The 22,250-nt window shown below is 43.3% G+C and overlaps 1 protein-coding gene across 1 annotated transcript in view; it reads right to left on the reverse strand.

Moving 5' to 3' along the window:
• EOGT (EGF domain specific O-linked N-acetylglucosamine transferase) overlaps positions 1-22,250 on the reverse strand; it is a 97,076-nt gene that overhangs the window by 39,623 nt on the left and 35,203 nt on the right. The window contains exon 8 of the mRNA XM_073592208.1: positions 15,802-15,905. Within this exon, the coding sequence (XP_073448309.1) occupies positions 15,802-15,905 (104 nt within the window). The remainder of the gene's footprint in view (positions 1-15,801; positions 15,906-22,250) is intronic.

Here is a 22,250-nt window from a genome sequence, read left to right on the forward strand (position 1 = left end):
GATATGTAGCAGTATAAATTGTGGCCAAAATTTACGAAGAAAAATTACTAATTTGCTAAATTTTATAACAGAAATAAAGAAAATTTCATTTTTTTACAGAATTTTCAGTCTTTTTTCTTTTATAGCGCAAAAACCCAACTGTGATTAAATACCACCAAAAGAAAGCTCTATTTGTGTGAAAAAAAGGACAAAAATTTCATATGGGTACAGTGTTGCATGACTGAGTAATTGTCATTCAAAATGTGAGAGCACCGAAAGCTGAAAATTGGTCTGGTTAGGAAGGGGGTTTAAGTGCCCAGTTGTCAAGTGGTTAACGTGGTATTAAACCCAAAACTGTAATAACTCGCAGCTTACCAATTATTAGATGTGGTGACTGCATTCGTTTTCTCCTTTTTAGGCTTTTTTCCCCTCTGCTTTCAGCTGGTGATCTGACCAGTAACACACCTCCTGTATTAGAGTGCCCCCCCCCCCACTCTGGATGAAGGAGCAACCTTTAAACAGCAGCTTTGTCAGTCTTGGGGGAGGAGAGTGTTATGCAGCGTACGCACGGTCTGACTTTTTGACCGGACTGGTCTGACGGACAATCCGATCGTGTGTTGGCTTCATCGGACCTTCAGCGGACTTTTCCAGTCGAAAATCTGAGGGACTTTAGATTTGGAACATGCTTCAAATCTTTACGTCGTAACTCTGCCGGACCCAGAAATCCGCTCGTCTGTATGCTAGTCCGATGGACAAAAACCGACGCTAGGGCAGCTATTGGCTACTGGCTATCAACTTCCTTATTTTAGTCCGGTGTACGTCATCACGTACAAATCCATCGGACTTTGGTGTGATCGTGTGTAGGCAAGTCCATTTGTTAAAAAGTCCATCGGAAGTCTGTCAAAAGTCAGTTGAAAGTCTGTCGGACCAGTCCGGTCGAATAGTCCGCCCGTGTGTACGCAGCTTTAGACGCAATAGCAGATATAGATACACTAACAAACTTAAGCCAAACTCCAGCTGACTGTTTTTTTTTCCTTTTGGGGAAAGGTTTTACATAAGGTGATTATTGTAGGCACCCCTGACAGTGGGAAATGGTTTGTCTCAACCCTCTACCTGATACATCTGCAAGAGAGCTTGTTTTTTTGAGAAACAACAGCCTTTTGGCCAGGTCATCGGGTGAAAAAAAAAAAAAAAAAAAAAAGAAAGAAAGCCTAAAAAAAGAAAAACGAATGCAGACACCACATCTAAGGATTGGTAAATTGCAGTATAATAAAAGTTTGCTTTTGGATTTAATACCACTTTAACTCTACTGGCTGATCACTTCTAAGCTGGTTGATGCTTTGGAATGGGTAAAAAGTTATAGCCCGACGACTGTGAGAAGTAAGAAACCTATCTATATGCGATGTGCTCTTATTATCACAGGCAATACAATTAATTATCATAACAAACAGATGACAGATGTGGAAATGTGACAGCACATTAAACTGCCTGAGCGGGAGAAGATCGGTTTTGAAGCGGTGTGGCAGCTCGAACAAAGCGGCGTGCTGCTTGTATAGGAGTGGGAGTTGATGGCCATTAGCGGATGACAATAGCTTGCTCCGTTGCTATAGTGGTCATTGTATCTCCCACACAACAGCCAGTCAGGATGCAGACCGGGCTACACACCTCAATAATTCAGGAGATTGCAGCCCAGTGTAAATCACAATCCGTCCCTTTGATACAATCTGGCATGGAACCCAACAGGTTGAGTGGGAGGATATCCTTCCTCGTCACCGAACCGACTGGCTGCCGGTGATAAGATCCCTCTATATCCTGCCGGACCTCCCCCCACCCGCACACCGCGTCCCAAGAGACTCGCTGCGAGCATTGCTAAGAAAAGCAAACGGGGGCTGCAAATAAAAATATTTTTAGCCCTATTATTTGGTATGACCACTATACTCGTAAATTAGATGTGACATTTATTTCTCTTTAGGTCTCAGGAGGACCCAAATAATAAATAAATAATAAAAAAAGGTTGTTCACTGTTTTGGGTATATGTGAAAACCACCACTAAATTCTCATATAAGCTTTCATTTTAATGTGATAAAGTTATTTTTAATCTTTAAAACTGCTTTAATTAATAAATAATTAGTGGTTATCTTGCTATGATGGTCTTTGCTCAGCCACTACCTGTTATAGGGTGACAACACTACGTCCCTGACTTCCAGTTGTGCTTCTGCATTGTCACCTTTTCACATACTCCCTGATGGGGACCACGAGTGGTCATACCACAATATATGGTGTATATATGTATATATATATGTATATATAAATCTAGATGGGTACACATACAACATGAAAGCATGGATCCATCCTGCCTTGTATCATCAGTTCAGGCTGGTGGTGTAATGGTGTGGGGGATTTTTTCTTGGCACACTTTGGGCCCCTTAGTACCAGTTGAGCATCGTTTTAAACGCCACACCTCAGTCGTCTTCACCACGTCTAGATGCCTAAACGCATTGAGTTGCTGCCATGTGATTGGCTGTTTAGCAAGATGTGTTACCAAGCAATTGAACAGGTGCACCTAATAAAGTGGCCAGTGTGATTATATATAAATATGGAATTGTGGAACCTCGGTTTGTGAGTAACGCGGTTAACGAGCGTTTCGCAAACCGAGCACTGTATTTCTAAAAATCCTAACTCGGTTTGCGAGTGTTGTCTCGCAAAACGAGCAGGATTCAGGCCAAAAGTGGTGTGCAGTACCGCTTTTGGCCTGAGGTGGGGGGCGCCGGAGCCGAGCAGAGCCGAAAGTCGCCGATCGGAAATGCACGGAAAGGCCAGAGGACAGTTAGGCTGACCATGGCAAACATCGGAAAGGCTCGTGAACGGAGTCTTTCCGAAATTTGCAGATGTCAGCCCAAGTGTCCCTCGGGCCTTTTTGTCCGTTTCCGAGGCTCTCTGGCGCCCCCCCGGTCTCTGGCTGCATGCGGTATTGCATCCCATTGAAGTCAATGCAGAACAAATTAATTTTGTTTCCATTGACTTCAATGGGAAAACTCGCTTTGATATGCATGTACATTGGATTACGAGCATACTCCTGGGACGGATTATGCTCGTAATCCGAGGTTCCACTATCTATATATATATATATATATATATATATATATATATACACATACACACACATATACACACACACTATATTGCCAAATATATTGGGACGCCTGCCTATATACACACATGAACTTTAATGGTTCCTCAGTCTAAATCCGTATGGTTCAGTATTGAGTTGGCCCACCCTTTGCAGCTATAACAGCTTCAACTCTTCTGGGAAGGCTGTCCACAAGGTTTAGGAGTGTGTCTATGGGAATTTTGACCATTCTTCCAGAAGTGCATTTGTGAGGTCAGGCACTGATGTTGGACAAGAAGGCCTGGCTCGCAGTCTCTGTGTTAATTCATTCCAAGGTTCTATCAGGTTGAGGTCAGGACTCTTTGCAGGCCAGTCAAGTTCCACCACCCCAAACTTGCTCATCCATGTCTTTATGGACCTTGCTTTGTGCACTGGTGCGCAGTCATATTGGAACAGGAAGGGGCCACCCACAAACTGTTCCCACAAAGTTGGGAGCATGAAATTGTCCAACATGTCTTGGTACGCTGATGCTTTAAGAGTTCCCTTCACTGGAACTAAGGGGCCAAGCCAAACCCCTGAAAAACAACCCCACACCACAATCCTCCCTCCACCAAATTATTTGGATCAGTGCACAAAGCAAGGTCCATAAAGACATGGATGAGCAATATTTTTACTTTAATATAAATATAACGCTTGACACCATCTGAACCGAATAAGTTTATCTTGGTCTCACCAGACCACAGAACATGGTTCCAGTAATCCATGTCCTTAGTCTGCTTGTCCTCAGCAAACTGTTTGCAGACTTTCTTGTGCATCATCTTTAGAAGAGGTTTCCTTCTGGGATGACAGCCATGCAGTCCAATTTGATGCAGTGTGCAGCGTATGGTCTGAGCATTGACAGGCTGACCCCCCCACCCCTTCAACCTCTGCAGCAATGCTGGCAGCACTCATACATCTATTTCCCAAAGACAACCTCTGGATATGACGCTGAGCATTTGCACTCAACTTCTTTGGTCGACTATGGCGAGGCCTATTCTGAGTGGACCCTATCCTGTTAAACTACTGTATAGTCTTGGCTACCATGCTGCAGTTTAGTTTCAGGGTCTTGGCAATCTTCTTATAGCCTAGGCCATCTTTATATAGAGCCACAATTATTTTTTTCAGATCCTCAGAGAGTTCTTTACCATGAGGTGCCATGTTGAACGTCCAGTGACCAGTAAGGGCCCTTTCACACGGACGCGTCCGGGCTCCACTTTGCTCAGTGGGGGATCGCTCCGTCGATCCCCGCTGAGCAGGCAGATGACAGGTCTGTCTCTGCACACTGTGCAGGACCTACCTGTCAGAGTACCGCTCTCCTCTATGGGGGCTCGGATGAAGATGGACCGTAGAGTCCGTTTTCATCCGATCCGCAGGCAGATGGAAAAATAGGTTTTTCCTTCCTCACACTTTAGTGGATCGGAGCGGGTCGGATGTCAGTTGACATGTCACTGCTGACATCCGTCGCTCCATAGACCTGTATGGAGCATCCGTTCTGGTCCGCCTAAAAAACTGACAGGCGGTCCTGAACGGTCCAACAGTGTGAAAGGGGCCTAAGAGAGTGAGAGCGATAAAGCCAAAATTTAACACACCTGCTCCCCATTCACACCTGAGACCTTGTAACACAAACGAGTCACATGACACTGGGGAGGGAAAATGGCTAATTGGGCCCAATTTGGTCATTTTCACTTAGGGGTGTACTCACTTTTGTTGCCAGCAGTTTAGACTTTAATGGCTGTGTGTTGAGTTATTTTGAGAGGACAGCAAATTTACACTGTTATACAAGATGTACACTCACTACTTTACATTGGAGCAAAGTGTCATTTCTTCAGTGTTGTCACATGAAAAGATATAATAAAATATTTACAAAAATGTGAGGGGTGTACTTGCTTTTGTGAGATAATGTATGTACATTTAGGAAAGAATCCATGGCTTTTTTTAAAGCAATCTACTGAGCTAACCAGAACCAGCTCTTGAGGGAGTTTCCACATTTTCACAGCTTCAACTGTGAAGACTCCTTTCCATCAATCTCCTTTCCTCATTGACTTGCTGTGTGAAAGCAGTGGTCTCTCTGCATAGGCCTGACACATCCCCGGCTAAACCTGAGCCAGAGCTCTCCAATCAGCGGGGAGCAACCTTTCTAATCGCAAAGCTATAAGCCAGACTCAGGCCCACCCAAAGGTCCTTACAAAAGTAGAGGATTAATGTCCAGATTAACACTCAGTTTACATCAGCTATATACATTCAAGGTGCATCAAAACAAAAGATGTTCAAAGTCCTAAAGTTAATTTTCCATAGAAAGCAGCTACAACCTGTATAGAAAAGCCTGATGTCCTGTTAGCAGACTCTTGCTTTCTATATGGAAGCAGTGGTCTCTCTGCATAGTTCTGAAACCCCTCCCCCTGCTGAACCAGTGCCAGAGCTCTCCAATCAGCCTGGAGCAACCTTTCTAATTGCAGAGCTATAACCCTGATATCAGACCTCTGCAGAGAGACCACTGCTTCCATATAGAAAGCAAAGTCCCTGGCTTTGAAAGGCTTTTCTGCTTAGGGTGTAGCTGCTTTCTAAGGAAGAAATTACCTTTAGGACTTTGAACATCTAATATAATACAACTTACCAATTTGGTGAGACAATAAAAAATACTACTAACTGAAAACAAGATAAATGGATAGAATATGACCGAGTGACAGAGTGTATTCTATGAGGGTACATTGTATGGAAGGTTTCCCGGTCACTTTCTCCAGTACATTTCCTTCCCTGAGCCCGCTCTCCCATGGAACTGGGTAGATTTAGTATTTCAACAATATCTTCTCTCAGTTCAGTGCAGCAAAGCTTCAAGTATGGAACAAACAAGAGATTTTACTTCCTGTTCTCACGCTTAAGAATAGTCCTGTAATGATCACAAATATGTTTTCCTAAAATAAAAATTTCCTAAAATTGGCCCGATTTACCATCCCCTTCAACAAAGGAATATTCCTCTTCACAAGCACCAAAGGCATCGGTCCTAAAGAAGTATTTTGGTAAGCATTATCTGCATCTTAACCACTTCAGCCCCGGAAGAATTTACCCCCTTCCTGACCAGAGCATTTTTTGCGATTCGGCACTAACGCCTTAACTGACAATTGCGCGGTCGTGCAACGTTGTACCCAAACACAATTGACGTCCTTTTTTTCCCACAAATAAAGCTTTCTTTTGGTAGTATTTGATCACCTCTGCGGTTTTTATTTTTTACGCTATAAACAAAAAAAGAGCAACAATTTTGAAAAAAAGCAATATTTTTTACTTTTTGCTATAATAAATATCCCCCAAAAATATATAAAAAAAACATTTTTTTTCCTCAGTTTAGGCCGATACGTATTCTTCTACATATTTTTGGTAAAAAAAAAAAAAATCGTAATAAGCGTTTATTGATTGGTTTGCGCAAAATTTACAGCGTCTACAAAGTAAGGTATAGTTTTATGGCATTTTTATTAATAATTTTTTTTTCCTAGTAATGGCGGCGATCGATTTTTATCGCAACTGCGACATTATGGCAGACAGATCGGACACTTTTGTCGCTATTTTGGGACCATTCACATTTATACAGCGATCAGTGCGATTAAAAATGCATTGATTACTGTGTAAATGTGACTGGCAGTGAAGGGGTTAATCACTAGGTGGCGCTGTAGGGGTTAAGTGTGTCCTAGGGAGTGATTCTAACTGTGGGGAGGGGGGCTGTGTGTGACACGACACTGATCACCGCTCCCGATTGCAGGGAGCTATGATCAGTGTCAGTGTCACTAGGCAGAATGGGGCAATGCTTGTTTACATCAGAATTTCCCCGTTCTTCCTCTCCGTGAGACGATCGCGGGTATCCCCACAGACATCGGGTCCGCGGGACCCGCGATCACACTCACGGAGCTCCCGGCGGCGGCCGTACTTTAATCTGCCTGTACATGTCCTTCTGCCGCAATATATCTGTGTGAGGCGGTCGGGAAGCGGTTAAAGAGGAACTAATGTTCCTCTATAAAGTTGTCTCTTTTTTCCCTTTTTTTTGTTGTTTTTTTTTGTTTTGTTTTGTTGTTTTTGTTATGTAAGCTTGTATAATGTATTTGTAAATTGACTGATGGTATGATTATGCCATTAATGTATGCATATTTCTCTATTTGTATAATAATTGTCTAATATAATTAAGATTGAGAAGAAAGAGGAACTATATCTGGCTACCTAGAAAAAAAAAAAAAAAAAAAAAAAAAAAAAGAACTTCTTTTGGGCGACAGACAACCCGTGATTCTGTTTGCACGATTTTACCGCGATACGACAGGTGACAATCGTGGCAAAATCGCGCTGCGATCGGGGTGCCATAGGAAGTGAAGTAGATTGCACGGGTGTCCCGCGATTTGCTGCGATTGCAGGCAGAATCGCTGTGATCCTGCCCACGATCTGGGATGCCAAGATATGAACAGAGCCTAAACAATGATGTAGAAAAGAAAGAAAAATCGGTCCAAGCAACATTGAATTAGTAGATGATCGATTATCGGAGTCCTGCCTGGAATTGCGATGCGCTTTGTTTACGAAAAAGGCTCTTCAACTGGGTGCCCTGGAGCTACGATGAACACTACAGTTGTCCATGGGACCAAAAAGAAGTACCACTCTTACTTATGGGCAAAGGAGGCAGTCTTTTATCTTTCAATGCGCCCTTTTGCTTTTTTATTGTTTGTACAATCCAAGATCCCCCGATCTGTGGAGGGCCACATCGCCCCAACCATCCACTCCAAGTTGCACAATGGTCATTGCGTTTGTACATTGCCCCTGCTTAGGTGAAGAACGAGGGATTGGACGTAATGGGAGAAAAAAGAACGCAAATGTGTAGAGGGAAAGAATTATGCCAAGCCAATTGTCTGAGTAGAGGTCCATTTAAATTGAGCACATAACCCCAATTCACTGTCAAGAAAACAATCCTTTTCATGGATAAAAAAAAGGATCTCATTTATAAAATACAGATGTCATACTTCACAATACAGTAAAACCGCGGATTGCGAGTAACGTGGTTTACGAGCGTTTCGCAATACAAGCTGTTTTTTTGTTTTTTTTTAAATTCTGACTTTTTTATGAGACGAGCAGGATTCAAGTCTCTGGGGTGTGCAGTACCGCATGTGGCCAGAGGTCAGGGGGCACCGGTGACGCTCGGAGACACTCAGAAACACTCCATTCCCGAGTGTTTCCGGCGCCCCCCCCACCTCTGGCCACATGCGGTACTGCATACACTAGCAGTGATACTGGAACAAATTATTTGAGTTTCCATTGATTCCTATGGGGAAACTCGCTTTGATATACGAGTGCTTTGGATTACAAGCATTCTTCTGGAACGGATTATGAGCCCCAGTGTACAGCTTGCACGTTCCTGCGGAATTCTCCTAATGCAAGGAAGGAATTCCATAACTGGAGAAGAACTGGTTATATGACTTTTACAGGTCATGTGATCAGGTTCTCCATCTCTTATGAACTTCCCTTTCATTTTTATTGTGTTATAATTCTGCTTTCTAAACCCCCCCCCCCCACCTTCTTAAAGTGGTTGTAAGACCTCACATATACCCAGTGAAGTGACTGGCCTCAGATGATACACAGAGATAAAATAAATCATTCTACATAAGTTACACCTGTCTATCTGCAGGCCTTTCTCAGTGTGGAGAGCTCTGAGAGCTGATTGGAGGAAAGGGACACACTCCCTTCACACAGCGCACAGGAACAGAGCTGAGGCTGTCAATCAACTGGCGCTCCCTCCCGTGTCACCTTTTTTCTCTTGGTGTCAGGAAAACTTGTCAGAAGTGATTTATGCTGATACAAAAAGTGTTCTTAATTGAGACAAGTACACACTATAGAGGGATATGGTTTCTTCATATTTCACGTCTGACGTTTATAACCACTTTAACCTCTTCACGACCGCACCATAGCCGAATGTGGGCTGCAGCAGGGTCGCACATTGCCAGGAGGGCAACATATGACGTCTTCCCATGATCGCACTTCCCGAGCCCCCCCCCTGCGGCACGCATCAGCAGTGATCTGTGATTGCTGTGTTCTTAGGACACACCTGATCACAGATCGGGGTAAAGAGCCAATCACAGCGGCTCTTTACCATGTGACCAGGTATGTCCAATCACAACTGATCACAGTGTAAACTGGTTATTAGCAATCCTCTCATCACGCTGAGGAGAGCCGATAAGTGGAAATCCACACAGGGGACATCTACACTAATAATCAGGGCACTGATCACCAGATTATCAGTGCAGCCCCATCAGTGCTCACCAGTCCTGCCCATCAGTGCTGCCTCACCAGTGCTGTCCATCAGTGCTGCCTCACCAGTGTTGCCCATCAGTGCTGCCTCACCAGTGTTGCCCATCAGTGCTTCCTCACCAGTGCTGTCCATCAGTGCTGCCTCACCAGTGCTGTCCATCAGTGCTGTCCATCAGTGCTGCCTCACCAGTGTTGCCCATCAGTGCTGCCTCACCAGTGCTGTCCATCAGTGCTGAAGGAAAACATTTTTTTCATTCATTTAGCAAAAAATAAAAAACCCAGAGGTGATCAAATACCACCAAAAGAAAGCTCTATCTGTCTCAAAAAAATGATAAAAATTTTGTTTGGGTGCAGTGCTGCATGATCACACAATTGTCATTCAAAGTGAGACAGAGCTTAAGGCTGAAAATTGGCCTGGGCAGAAAGGGTGCAAGGGTTCTGCACAGAGCAGCCCTGATCCTCCTTTTCTGGGGTGCCCCGCTGGCGCTCCTGGCTCCTCCCCTTCATCGGGTGCCCCCATGAAAGGCCGCTTTCCATGGGGACACCCGTGCAGACACGCTCCCGAGTCCCACTGCTGCGTTCATCTACACAGACAGCGGGACACCCCTCCCCCCCCCCCTGTCACTAGATTTGATTGACAGCAGCGAGAGCCAATGGCCCCTGCTGCTGTAAACCTGTCCAAAGAGGATAGAGACAGCAGCTGGAGCCACTGGGCTTGTGCACATTGCTGGATCGGATCGGGCTCAGGTAAGGAAAAAAGGGGGGTCTGGGGGGCAGCTGCAGCACAGAAGGTTTTTCACCTGAATGCATAAAAGGCAAAAAACCTTGAGACTTTACAATCACTTTAAGCTTGTTCAACCAATGGGTTAAATGAAAAAACTGACCCCGTTCCCCCATCCACACATCTGTCGGCAGGGAGACTTCTCCACCATCAGAATACACAGTCTATAGCCTGCAGCTCTGATCAAGCATACATTTTCCAACAGGATGGTTAATGAAAAGTCAATCGGTAGATCGCCTTTTTTTCAACCAACAATAGCCATAGATGAATAGAAAATTTGTCCGGTCCCTACTAAACCAGATGAATTTCAATCCATCTATGGGCAGCTTTAGTGTCTCTGGGCCCTCCAATTTACAGTCATATACCAGACAGCTCATAATAGTGGAAAAGATCTGGATCAGCAACAAAAACCAAAAATTGTAATTGCTGTCAGTGTCATGACTGGGAAGATTTACCCTCTTAGTTTGTCCCAGTCACCACCTTCTACCCAGCAGAAAATGATAGGAATTCCAACAATTTATAGCGGTCACTGAAACAGGAACAGAGGGGAAATCTTCCAATAGGCACAACAGTTTTAGTCTAAAGCCTCGTACACACGATTGGATTTTCTGCAGACAAAGCCTCAGACTTTTGCATACAAATGGCAAGGAATTGTCAGCCAACAAACACGAACTTAGTGACGCACTACGAGACTACAAAGAGGAAGTTCAACTGTCATGCGCCACCCTTTGGGCTCCTTCTGCTAACTTCGTGTTAGTAGAAGTTTGGTGAGTGTTGATTCGCGCTTTTCACTTCGTTTCTGAACAGCCCTTCGTCAACCAGCCATGTTGTGGAATCGGAGGAGATAACGTGTTATTTATTATTGGCCTTGGAGTTATTGCTTTGACCCAAGTCCAGTCCAGGAACAGGAGGAGGAGGGTTTCTTGGACCAAAAATTGGTTGCTTTATTAATCGGGACCAATTATGTCATATGCCTTTGCTGCGGGAGCTCCAGGAGAATAATCCGGATATAATCTGGATAATAATTTTCGGAATTATCTCCTGATGACAGACCCCTGCTTTCACCAACTCTTGGCATTGTTGACCCCCTATATTAAGAAGCAGGACACATGCATGAGGCTTTTATTTAGTTTTTTTGGTTGAATAACAATGATTTGATTTGGTATATTTTCTATATTTTTGGATGCATAGAATACACTTTTTGGTTAAGTTCTATTGGCAGATAGCATGTCTAATTTTATTTGTCTTCTTTTTTTAATGCACAATAAAAAAAATTGTGCAGAATAATACTTGGCTATGTGTTTTACTTCAAATGACAGTTTGGGAGTAGGCAGTTACATTTTAAAAAATACAATGTAAAATTGACAAGGGACACCAACATAATTGTATCTTTGATCTTAAAAACTACGGGATAATGGTGCTGTGGTAACTTGTGTACGGGGCTTAAGAGTGTTTTTTAGATCTTCCCTGTGACCTGTCCCCATGGTGGTAATATAATGTGAGGTGACTATAGCATAAGGCATAGAGAGAGAGTGGAGCAGTTAATAAAAAGGGACATTCCCTTTGGTGGAAAAGTTCTTATGGACCCATTTTTTTAAAAGAAAAAAAAGGTGTCAACAACCCCTGGTGAGTTTAGGAAGGTGTGGATGCGGGTGGACAGTGGAGGAAGCTCTGGGGTCACAGTATGAAGTGTGATGTGGAGACAATAGGCATAAAAGCAGTGATAAAAGTAAAGCGGAGCACAGATTTAAATGAAGCACAGAGCACTATGTAAAAACCTGAACCATTATTATTTTTTATTTTCCATTTTCATTCTTTCTTTTTTTTTTATGTTTTCCTTTTGAACCTTTTAGAATCTTTTCTGAATTCGATTTTTTTCTTCTTTTTCGAACTATGCTTTGAAACTAGTCTGGATCCCTACATTGTGATACAAGAATGATATATAAAATTATTATAATTAATTAGATTGTGTACTGCCCTTGGGGGGTTCTCCTGACAGCTGTGTTCAGCCCTGATATACCATTCCCTATGTTTGGGATAGCCTGGACACCTTTGTTCGGGACTGAGCATCTCTGAGCCTTTTCAGCTCTTTATGTGCGAGTACTAGACATGGCATTTATAGGTATGAATTTTAATTAAAGTGATATTAAAGTCTCGTTTTTTTTGGTTAAAAATAACAAACATATTATACTTACCTGCTCTGTGCAGTTGGTTTTGCACAGAGCAGCCCAGATCCTCCTCTTCTCGGGTCCCTCTTCGGCGCTCCTGGCCCCTCCCTCCTGTTAAGTGCAGCTTGTTATTGGGGCACCCGAGCCGAGCCACAGCTCTGTGTATCCATTCAGACGTGGAGCTGTGACCCCGCCGCACCCCCTCTCTCCCCTCATTGGCTGAGTGACTTTAATTGACAGCAGCGGGAGCCAATGGCTCCGCGTTGCTGTCTCAGCCAATGAGGATGGGAGTCCCGGGCAGACAAGACACTCCTGCAACATCACTAGATGTAGATGGACCTCAGATAAGTATTAGGGGGGCTGCTGTACACAGAAGGCTTTTTATCTTAATGCACAGAATGCATTAAGATAAAAAACCTTCTGACTTTACAACCACTTTAAGTTTTGTAAGTAATTGTGATTTGTTATTTAATATACACTCACCGGCCACTTTATTAGGTCCACCTTGCTGGTACCAGTTTAGAACCCCTTTTGCCTTCAGAACTGCCTTCATTCTTCATGGCATAGATTGAACAAGGTGTTGGAAACATTTCTCAGAGATTTTGGTCCATAGTGACATGATAGCATCACACAGTTGCTGCAGATTTGTCGGCTGCACATCCATGATGCAAAGCTCCCATTCCACCACATCCCAAAGGTGCTCTATTGGATGAGATCTGGTGACTGTGGAGGCCATTTGAGTACAGGGATCTCATTGTCATATTCAAGAAACCAGCGGTGAGATGATTTGAGCTTTGTGACATGGTGCATTATCCTGCTGGAAGGAGCCATCAGAAGATGGGGACACTGTAGTCATAAAGGGATGGACATGGTCAGCAACAATACTCAGGTTGGCCGTGGTGTTTAAACGATGCTCAAATGGTACTAAGGAGCCCAAAGTGTGCCAAGAAAATATCACCCACATCATTACACAACCAGTCTGAACCATTGACAGAAGGCAGGATGGATCCATACTTTCGTGTTTACACAAATTACCAAATTCTGACCCTTCCATCTGAATGTCGCAGCTGAAATCGAGACTCATCAGACCAGGCAACATTTTTCCAATCTTCTATTTTCCAATTTTGGTGAGACTGTGCGGATTGTAGCCTCAGTTTCCTGTTATTATTTCTTTATTTCAGGTACTTATATAGCGCCGTCAATTTACGCAGCACTTTACATATACATTGTACATTCACATCAGTCCCTACCCTCAAGGAGCTTACAATCTAAGGTCCCCAACACACATTCCTACATATACTAGGGAAAATTTAAACAGGATCTCATTAACCTACCAGCATGTCATTAGCTGACAGAAGTGGCACCCAGTGGGGTCTTCTGCTGCTGTAGCCCATCTGCTTCAAGGTTCGTTGTGTTGTGCGTTTAGAGTTGGTATTCTGCATACCTTGGTTGTAACAAGTGGTTATTTGAGTTACTGTTGCCTTTTTATCATCGCAAACTTGCTCATTCTCCTCTGACATCAACAAGGCATTTTTGTCCACACAACTGCCGCTCACTGGATATTTTCTCTTCTTCAAACCATCCTCTGTAATCCCTAGAAATGGTTGTGAGTGAAAATCCCAGTAGATCAGCAGTTTTTGAAAAACTCAGACAAGCCTGTCTGGCACCAACAACCATGCCATGTTCAAAGTCACTTAAATCCCCTTTTTTCCCCATTCCGATGCTTGGTTTGAACTTCAGCAAGTCGTCTTCACCACTTTTACATGCCTTAATGCATTGAGTTGCTGTCATGTGATTGGCTATTTAGCAATGTGTGTTACCAAGCAATTGAACAGGTGTACCTAATAAAGTGGCCGGTGAGTATAAGTAGGGTTTCCTGAAGAAGCCCTTTTTGGCGAAATGCGTAGAGATCAAGACTGACAACTGGATTCCCCATACTACTTTGCCCAGTACAATTTGTTGGAAACCTGCTGCTTGCAGTTATACATGTTGTATATACATTTCTGGGCTACGCCTCTATGGGTTAAATGTACTGTTACCCCACCTGGGAATATAGTTTTTTTTTTTTTCATTTTTATACTGATTTTAATGATTTTTTTGGATTGTGAATACATTTTGTATACTTTTATACTCAAGATTCTAGTACTCATCTCCTTTATTTAGGGGCTATTGGTGGCAACCTATAAAGCCCTCTCTTTTCTTCCTCTTTTTTGTTTGGCTCTAAAAATCTGCTTCAAAGAAACCCCTAGAAAAGGTAAGAAATATTTTTGGGGTATGAACGTTTGGTTCTCAAACTTGGCTGCAAAAGTGACAATAACCTCTGTAGATCTGATAATTCGCACAACAAAAAAGTTCTGTACTAACCCAACATTGGATTGTAGGGATGAGATCTCAGTGATATACCCTATATTACCAAAAGTATTGGGACGCCTTTACATGCACATGAACTTTAATGGCATCCCAGTCTTAGTCCGTATGGTTCAATATTGAGTTGGCCCACCCTTTGCAGCTATAACAGCTTCAACTCTTCTGTGAAGGCTGTCCACAAGGTTTAGGAGTGTGTCTATGGGAATGTTTGACCATTCTTTCAGGAATCGCATTTGTGAGGTCAGGCACTGATGTGGACGAGAAGGCCTGGCTCGCTGTCTCCGCTCTAATTCATCCCAAGGGTGTTCTATCAGATTTAGATCAGGACTCTGTGCAGACCAGTCAAGTTCCTGTTTTTATGGACCTTGCTTTGTGCACTGGTGTGCAGTCATGTTGGAACAGGAAGGGGCCATCACCAAATTGTTCCCACAAAGTTGGGAGCATGAAATTGTCCACAATGTCTTGGTATGCCGACACCTTAATTGTTCCCTTCAGTGGAACGAAGGGGCCAAGCCCAACCTCTGAAAAACAACCCCACATCATAATCCCCCCTCCACCAAATGATTTGGATCAGTGCACAAAGCAAGGTCCATAAAGACATGGATGAGCAATATTTTTACTTTAATATAACGCTTGACACCATCTGAACCGAATAAGTTTATCTTGGTCTCATCAGACCACAGGACATGGTTCCAGTAATCCATGTCCTTAGTCTGCTTGTCTTCAGCAAACTGTTTGCAAGCTTTTATTGTGCATCATCTTTAGAAGAGGCTTCCTTCTGGGATAACAGCCATGCAGCCCAATTTGATGCAGTGTGCGGCGTATGGTCTGAGCACTGACAGGCTGACCCCCCACCCCTCCAACCTCTGCAGCAATGCTGGCAGCACTCATATGTCTATAAAGACAACCTCTTAGCCATGCAGACCAAAGCAAGGTCTGGGATGCCATTAAAGTCCATATGTGTGTAAAAGGCAGGCATCCCAATACTTTTGGTAATATAGTGTATATCAGAATACTGACCCCTTTAGCACCTCCACACAATGTACATTCGTTTTCCTCGAAAAGAGTCTTTAGTTAAAGTTACTTACTGTGTCCCACATAACAATCTGGACATCAGTACTAAAGGAGTTGTTCACATGTTGTGTTATGTAAAGATTAGCAAAATCACAAAAGTGGTGATACATATTTACACCTGAAAAAGAAAAGAAAAAAAACATACAATATAAAGGGCTGTGTATATCATCTTGTATGCACAATTCTTGTTATAACTTTCAGTCTGGTGCATTTTGAGTCATGATAATGTATCTCCACCGCATGCTGCGCCAATGTTGATGACAGCGTGGTTTGGGATTCATTTTATAGACAATGACCTCATTTCATATCCTAAAGTGGAACTAAACTCTCCCAGTCAACATAAACTATTTTTAATCCTTAACTGCTTGGCAACCGGCCCACGCAGATATACTGCTATAGGTTGGCCGCTCTGCGCCGGATCATGTGTCTGGTACGTGATCAACGCTTATGTGTAGGGGGGCACGTGCGCACGACCACCGCCCCAGCTGAGCTGTGATTTGTTACAGCTCAAGGCGATCAGCGGCCAATGACTGGTCACCTGCGCTGCTGATTGGCTCTGTCATTTAGACGGCTTTCACACCAAGCCGCGGGGGGCGTCGGTGGTAAAGCGGTGCTATTTTTAGTGCCGCTTTACTGTCGTTTTAGTGGCGCTATTCGGCCGCTAGCGGGGGCGGTTTACAGCGGTGCCTGTCTCTTTGCAAATATCTCCTAAACCGTGTAGGTTTAGAAGATATTTCTTGCACCTACAGGTAAGAATTAATCTAGGCTTTCCTGTAGGTCAAAATGGTCTGTAAGGGTTTACAACCACTTTAAAGCGAAGTTCCACACAAAAATGGAACTTCCGCTTTTCGGAACCCTCCCCCCCTCCGGTGTCACATTTGGCACCTTTCAGGGGGGAGGGGGGTGCAGATATCTGTCTAAGACAGGTATTTGCACCCACTTCCGGCATAGACTCCCATGGGAGTCTACGCCTCTTCCCGTCCCCACCGCGCTGTCTCCTGGGAAACACACAGCTCCCTGGAGAGAGCGGGGACCACTTGGGACGCGCAGCGCGACTCGCGCATGCGCAGTAGGGAACCGGGAAGTGAAGCCGCAACACTTCACTTCCTGATTCCCTCACCTAGGATGGCGGCGGCAGCTGCCGAGAACCTAGCGGGCTCTCGGCGCCGCCTGCCGACATCTCTGGACCCTGGGACAGGTAAGTGGCCATGTATTAAAAGTCAGCAGCTGCAGTATTTGTAGCTGCTGGCTTTTAATATTTTTTTTTTTTTTGGCGGTGTGGGTGGACCCCCGCTTTAAGTCGCTGATCACCACCATTACTAGTATTAAAAAAAAATCACAGTATCTATACCAGACTCTATAACTTTCATGCAAACCAAATAATATACACTTATTGGGAATTCGTTTTTACCAAAAGACATGTAGCAGAATACATTTTGGGCTAAATTCATGAAGAAATTCGATTTTTTTTTAAACTTTTACTGGATATATTTTATAGCAGAAAGTAAAAAATATAGTTTTTTTTCAAAAATGTCCGTCTTTTTTAATTCATATCGCAAAAATTAAAAAAACTGCAGAGGTGATCAAATACCACCAAAAGAAAGCTCTATTTGTGTGAAAAAAAATACAAAAAATTTAATTTGCGTACATTGTTTCATGACCGCCCAATTGTCAGTTAAAGTAGCGCAGTGCTAAATAGCAAAAAATGCCCTGGTCATGAAGGGGGTAAAATCTTCTGAAGGTCAAGTGGTTAAACTGCTAGCATTTGTGAATAGATAAACAGATGGAAAGGTATATTATCTTTAGTTTAAACTTTTTTCCTTTTTTTTTCCTACATCCTTCAGTTACCTCCTGGTTTCTACCCTAGGCCAAAATGCAGTCATACATCCCAGGAGTCTTCATGCCCATTTTTTTTTTCTTTTCATCTGGGGGAGGGGAGGAGGGGCTTTCTCAGCACACCCCCCTGCCTGCATGCCTGAGCTAAGGGCAGATGGGTTCCAGAAAGTAAAATGCTACTACGAATCATCTGCCCTTACCCAAGATGGCCACATCTAGAAATGCTAAGGCTCGATTCACATCTATTCATGTTGCTTTTGAGTGTTTCTGCAGAGCTTTTTGCTGTGCTTTCCGCGATTTTGTCTTGATCTGCGTTTATGTTTTTTCTATTATTTTTTTTATTTGTTGTTCAGCAGATTTAAAAACACAAATCGCTGCAAAATCGCGGTAAAAATGCACTACACGCTTTTCTGCAGCTTCTCCATTAAAGTCTATTGAACCAAAAAATGCAAAAAAGCACCGTTTTGCATTTTAAAAAGTCCCTGATCCTTTCCAAAAACGCAGAGGCACAAAATGCATTGATGTGAATGTGTTCCATAGGAACCCATGTTAAAAAAACGTCCTGTACTTCTGCAAAAAGCATAAAAGAACACATTGGTGTGAATGGAGCCTAAGGAGGTCTTTTACAAAGTGATTCCTCAACCAAATAAAGCATGGAAACATGGATGGGTGAGTTTGTTTTGAATATTAAAAATGACTTAATTAGTGTTTTCAATCTGTGGTTTTCAGATACAGCTTAGTTCCACTTTTAGCTGCTCATGCACCTATAAATTCTTCCACGCTACACAGCATGGATGGACAAATCAGCTACTGGATTTAGACAGCCAGACTTGCCAGCTGCTGTCCAAGTGACAGATTTCCACCCAGCTCCTTTGATTCTTCGAAGGATGTCGAACTGACAGGGCTACCCACTGAGCGAATTTCAGCTGGTTTATCAGGAATGGGCCAAAATTTGCTCCACGTAGGGCCACATTTGGCCTAGATGTACACTGGCTTCTGAGGATGCCCCAACTGCGTCTGGAAACACTTAGTACAGCCCAAACAGGAGGTGGAGGGCCTTCTGTTGTCTACGTACTGTCGCAGCGAAATTCAAGGCAATGCCAACCAGGGTTGCCAACTGCCAGTAAATTTACTGACAGTTTGTAAAAATCTGTGATTTTTTTTTTTTTTTACAGCTGCCAGTAAGGCCCCTTTCACACTGGGGCGGTTTGCAGGCGCTATTGCGCTAATAATAGCGCCTGCAAACCGACCCGAAACAGCCGCTGCTGTCTCTCCAGTGTAAAAGCCCCGAGGGCTTTCACACTGGAGCGGTGCGCTGGCAGGAAGAGAAAAAAAGTCCTGCTAGCCGCATCTTCAGAGCGATGAAGGAACGGTGTATATACCGCTCCTTCAGACCTGTATGTACACAAATGTATTCCATGTGATGATATGTACTGTACCTATGGATATGCTTTTTTATTCAACCTATATGACAACAATAAAACACCTTTGTTTGTAAAAAAAAAAAAAAAAAAATACACCGCTCCTTCACATTGAAATCAATGGGACAGCGCGGCTATACCGTGGTTTTTAACCCTTTCTTGACCGCTAGAGGGGGGGTAAACCCCCCCGCTAGCAACCGAATACCAACAGTAAAGCGCCGCTAACAATAGCGGCGCTTTACTGGCGACAACGCCCCCGCCCCAGTGTGAAAGGGGCCTAAATGTCAGGGGCTGATAATTTCATGCTGTGTTGACTTTTAGTTTAAATCAAGCAAATGACTTTGTTATAGGTATTGTCAGTGTTTCCATATCATGTTTATAACGTTCAAATATCCACTGTATTAATTTTCAATAGGAGTTCTGTAATTTCTCAGGCTGCCAGTAAAAAAAAAAAAAAGTGCTCCGCCAGTAAATTGTCCATGTTTTGTCAGTAAAAAATGCTGCAGGAGGTTGGCAACCCTGATGCCAACTCAACATTCGTGTACTTGTGTGTGTATAGACATTCAGTCCAGTTCAACAGTCACAGTCCAAACCTGGTCCATTTATGACACCCATGCATATAAAAAAAAAAAAAAAAGTACATTTTATAATTTTATATATATATATATATATATATATATATATATATATATATATATATATATATATATATATATTAAATGGCCAAAATAACTGGCCCCCCTGCATTTCTGTCAGAAGCCAATTCTGACACATTACATGCAAAACTCCACAATTGGACTGGCCAAAATTATTGACACCTTCTAAAAATTGTAAGAAATAATTGCATTCCAAGCTTTTGATGCTCCTGTAATTTGTAATTAAACTCACCTGCATTAATTAGCAGGTGCTGACAATATATGAAATCACACCGACAACCAGTTAAAATAGTGAAAAATTGACTCAACCTTTCTGTTGTGTCTCTGTGTGCCACATGGAGAAGAGAAAGAGCAGCAAAGAATTGTCTGAGGATTTGAGAACAAAAATTGTGGAAAAGCGTGGACAATCTCAAGGTTACAAATCCATTTCCAAATATCTAAATGTTCCTGTGTTCACTGTGCACGACATTGTCAAGAACTGTACAGCCCATGGCACTGTAGCTAATCTCCCTGGACGTGGACGAAGGAGAAATTGATCAAAAATTGCAATAAAGGATTATTCAAATGGTGGATAAAGTACCCGATCAACTGCCCTTCAGGCACAGGAAACTATGTCAGCTCGCACTATACATCGCCATCTGAATGAAGGGGGATGCTTTGGCAGGAGACCCAGGAGGACCTCACTGCTGGCACAGAAACAAAAAAAGCCAGATTGGAGTTTGCCAAAACTTACCCGATGGAGCCAAAATACTTTTGGGAGAAAGTGCTGTGGACAGATGAAACTTAATTACAGCTTTTTGGTAAAGTCCATCATTCTACTGTTTTCAGAAAAAGAAATGAGGCCTTTAATCACTAGCCGACCAGCGCACGACGATGTACGTCGGCACAATGGCACAGCTGGGCAAATGGGCGTACAGGTACGTCCCCTTTAAATTGCGGCATTGTGGGCGCGCGTGTCCGCCGCATGCTCCCTTACCGTGGGTCTCGCGGACTCGATGTCAACCGGGGGGCCCGCGATCGTGTCACGGAGCTGAAGAACAGGGAGATGCCTTTGTAAACAAGGCATTTCCCCGTTCTGCCTAGTGACATGACAGGGATTAACTGCTCCCTGTCATTGGGAGCAGTGATCGCTGTCATGACAGTGGAAGCCCATCCCCCCAAAGTTAGAACACCTCCCTAGGACACACTTAACCCCTTGATCGCCCCCTAGTATTTAACCCCTTCCCTGCCATTGTCATTTACACAGTAATCAGTGCATTTTTATAGCACTGATCGCTGTATAAATGACAATGGTCCCAAAATAGTGTCAGAAGTGTCCGATGTGTCTGCCATAACGTCGCAGTCACGATAAAACTCGCAGATCGCCGCCATTACTAATAAAAAAACAATTAATGACAAAAATGCTATAGATCTATCCCCTATTTTGTAGACGCTATAACTTTTGTGCAAACCAATCAACATACGCTTACTGCAATTTTTTTTACCAAAAATATATAGAAGAAGAATACGTATTGGCAGGGCCGTCTTTAATATTGATTGGACCCTGGGCAAAACTTTTCTTGGGGGCCCCCCCATGCAGTTTTGCACTCCACCTGCTTTGAGACATACAATAAATAGCAGCTAGACTCAAAATCAGTTTACCAAATCAGATCAGACAGCTATTGTGTTTGGTTGTCAGAGGTTACAGTGTATCATTACCACTCACTGACTGGTTGCTAGAGGTTACAGCATACATTACGTCTCACTGATTAGTTGCTAGAGGTTACAGCACATGATTTCTGGTTGTTGATTGGTTGCTAGAGATCACTGTGGATATGACCTCAGGGGGGCATGATATACATATCAATGCTGTCGGCCACCGCTATTTACATATGAATACGGGTAATTTACATGAAAATACAGGGTCTGCAGGTGAGTCATCTGTACACAACAATAGGGCAGAGCTGGGCAGCATTAGTAGCAGCACTTCACACTGAGATATTGGGACACAACACAGGACTAAAACCTCAAGGGACAAGGGACTTTAAACCAGGATAGTTGGCAAGTATGAGGCAGCTGCTTTGGGCCCCACAACAATGACAGGGCCCAGGGCAGCTGCCCCTTTTGCCCTGCCTTAAAAACGGCCCTGCGTATTGGCCTAAACTGAGAAAAAAATTAGTTTTTTATATATTTTTTGGGGATATTTATTATAGCAAAAAGTAAAAAATATTGCTTTTTTCTCAAAAATGTCGTTCTTTTTTTGTTCATAGAGCAAAAAATAAAAAACGAAGAGGTGATCAAATACCACCAAAAGAAAGTTCTATTTGTGGGAAAAAAAAGGACGTCAATTTTGTTTGGGTGCAACGTCGCATGCCCGCGCAATTGTCAGTTAAAGCGACGCAGTGCCATATTGCAAAAAGTGCTCGGGTCAGGAAGGGGGTAAATCCTTCCGGGGCTGAAGTGGTTAAAGAAAAAAATACAATCCCTACAGTCAAACATGGTGGAGGTTCACTGATGCTCTGCTGCATCAGGCACTGGATGTCTTGACTGTGTGCATGGAATTTTGAAATC

This window comes from Aquarana catesbeiana, linkage group LG07, assembly GCF_042186555.1.
Source record: "Aquarana catesbeiana isolate 2022-GZ linkage group LG07, ASM4218655v1, whole genome shotgun sequence".
Classification (NCBI taxonomy): domain Eukaryota; kingdom Metazoa; phylum Chordata; class Amphibia; order Anura; family Ranidae; genus Aquarana; species Aquarana catesbeiana.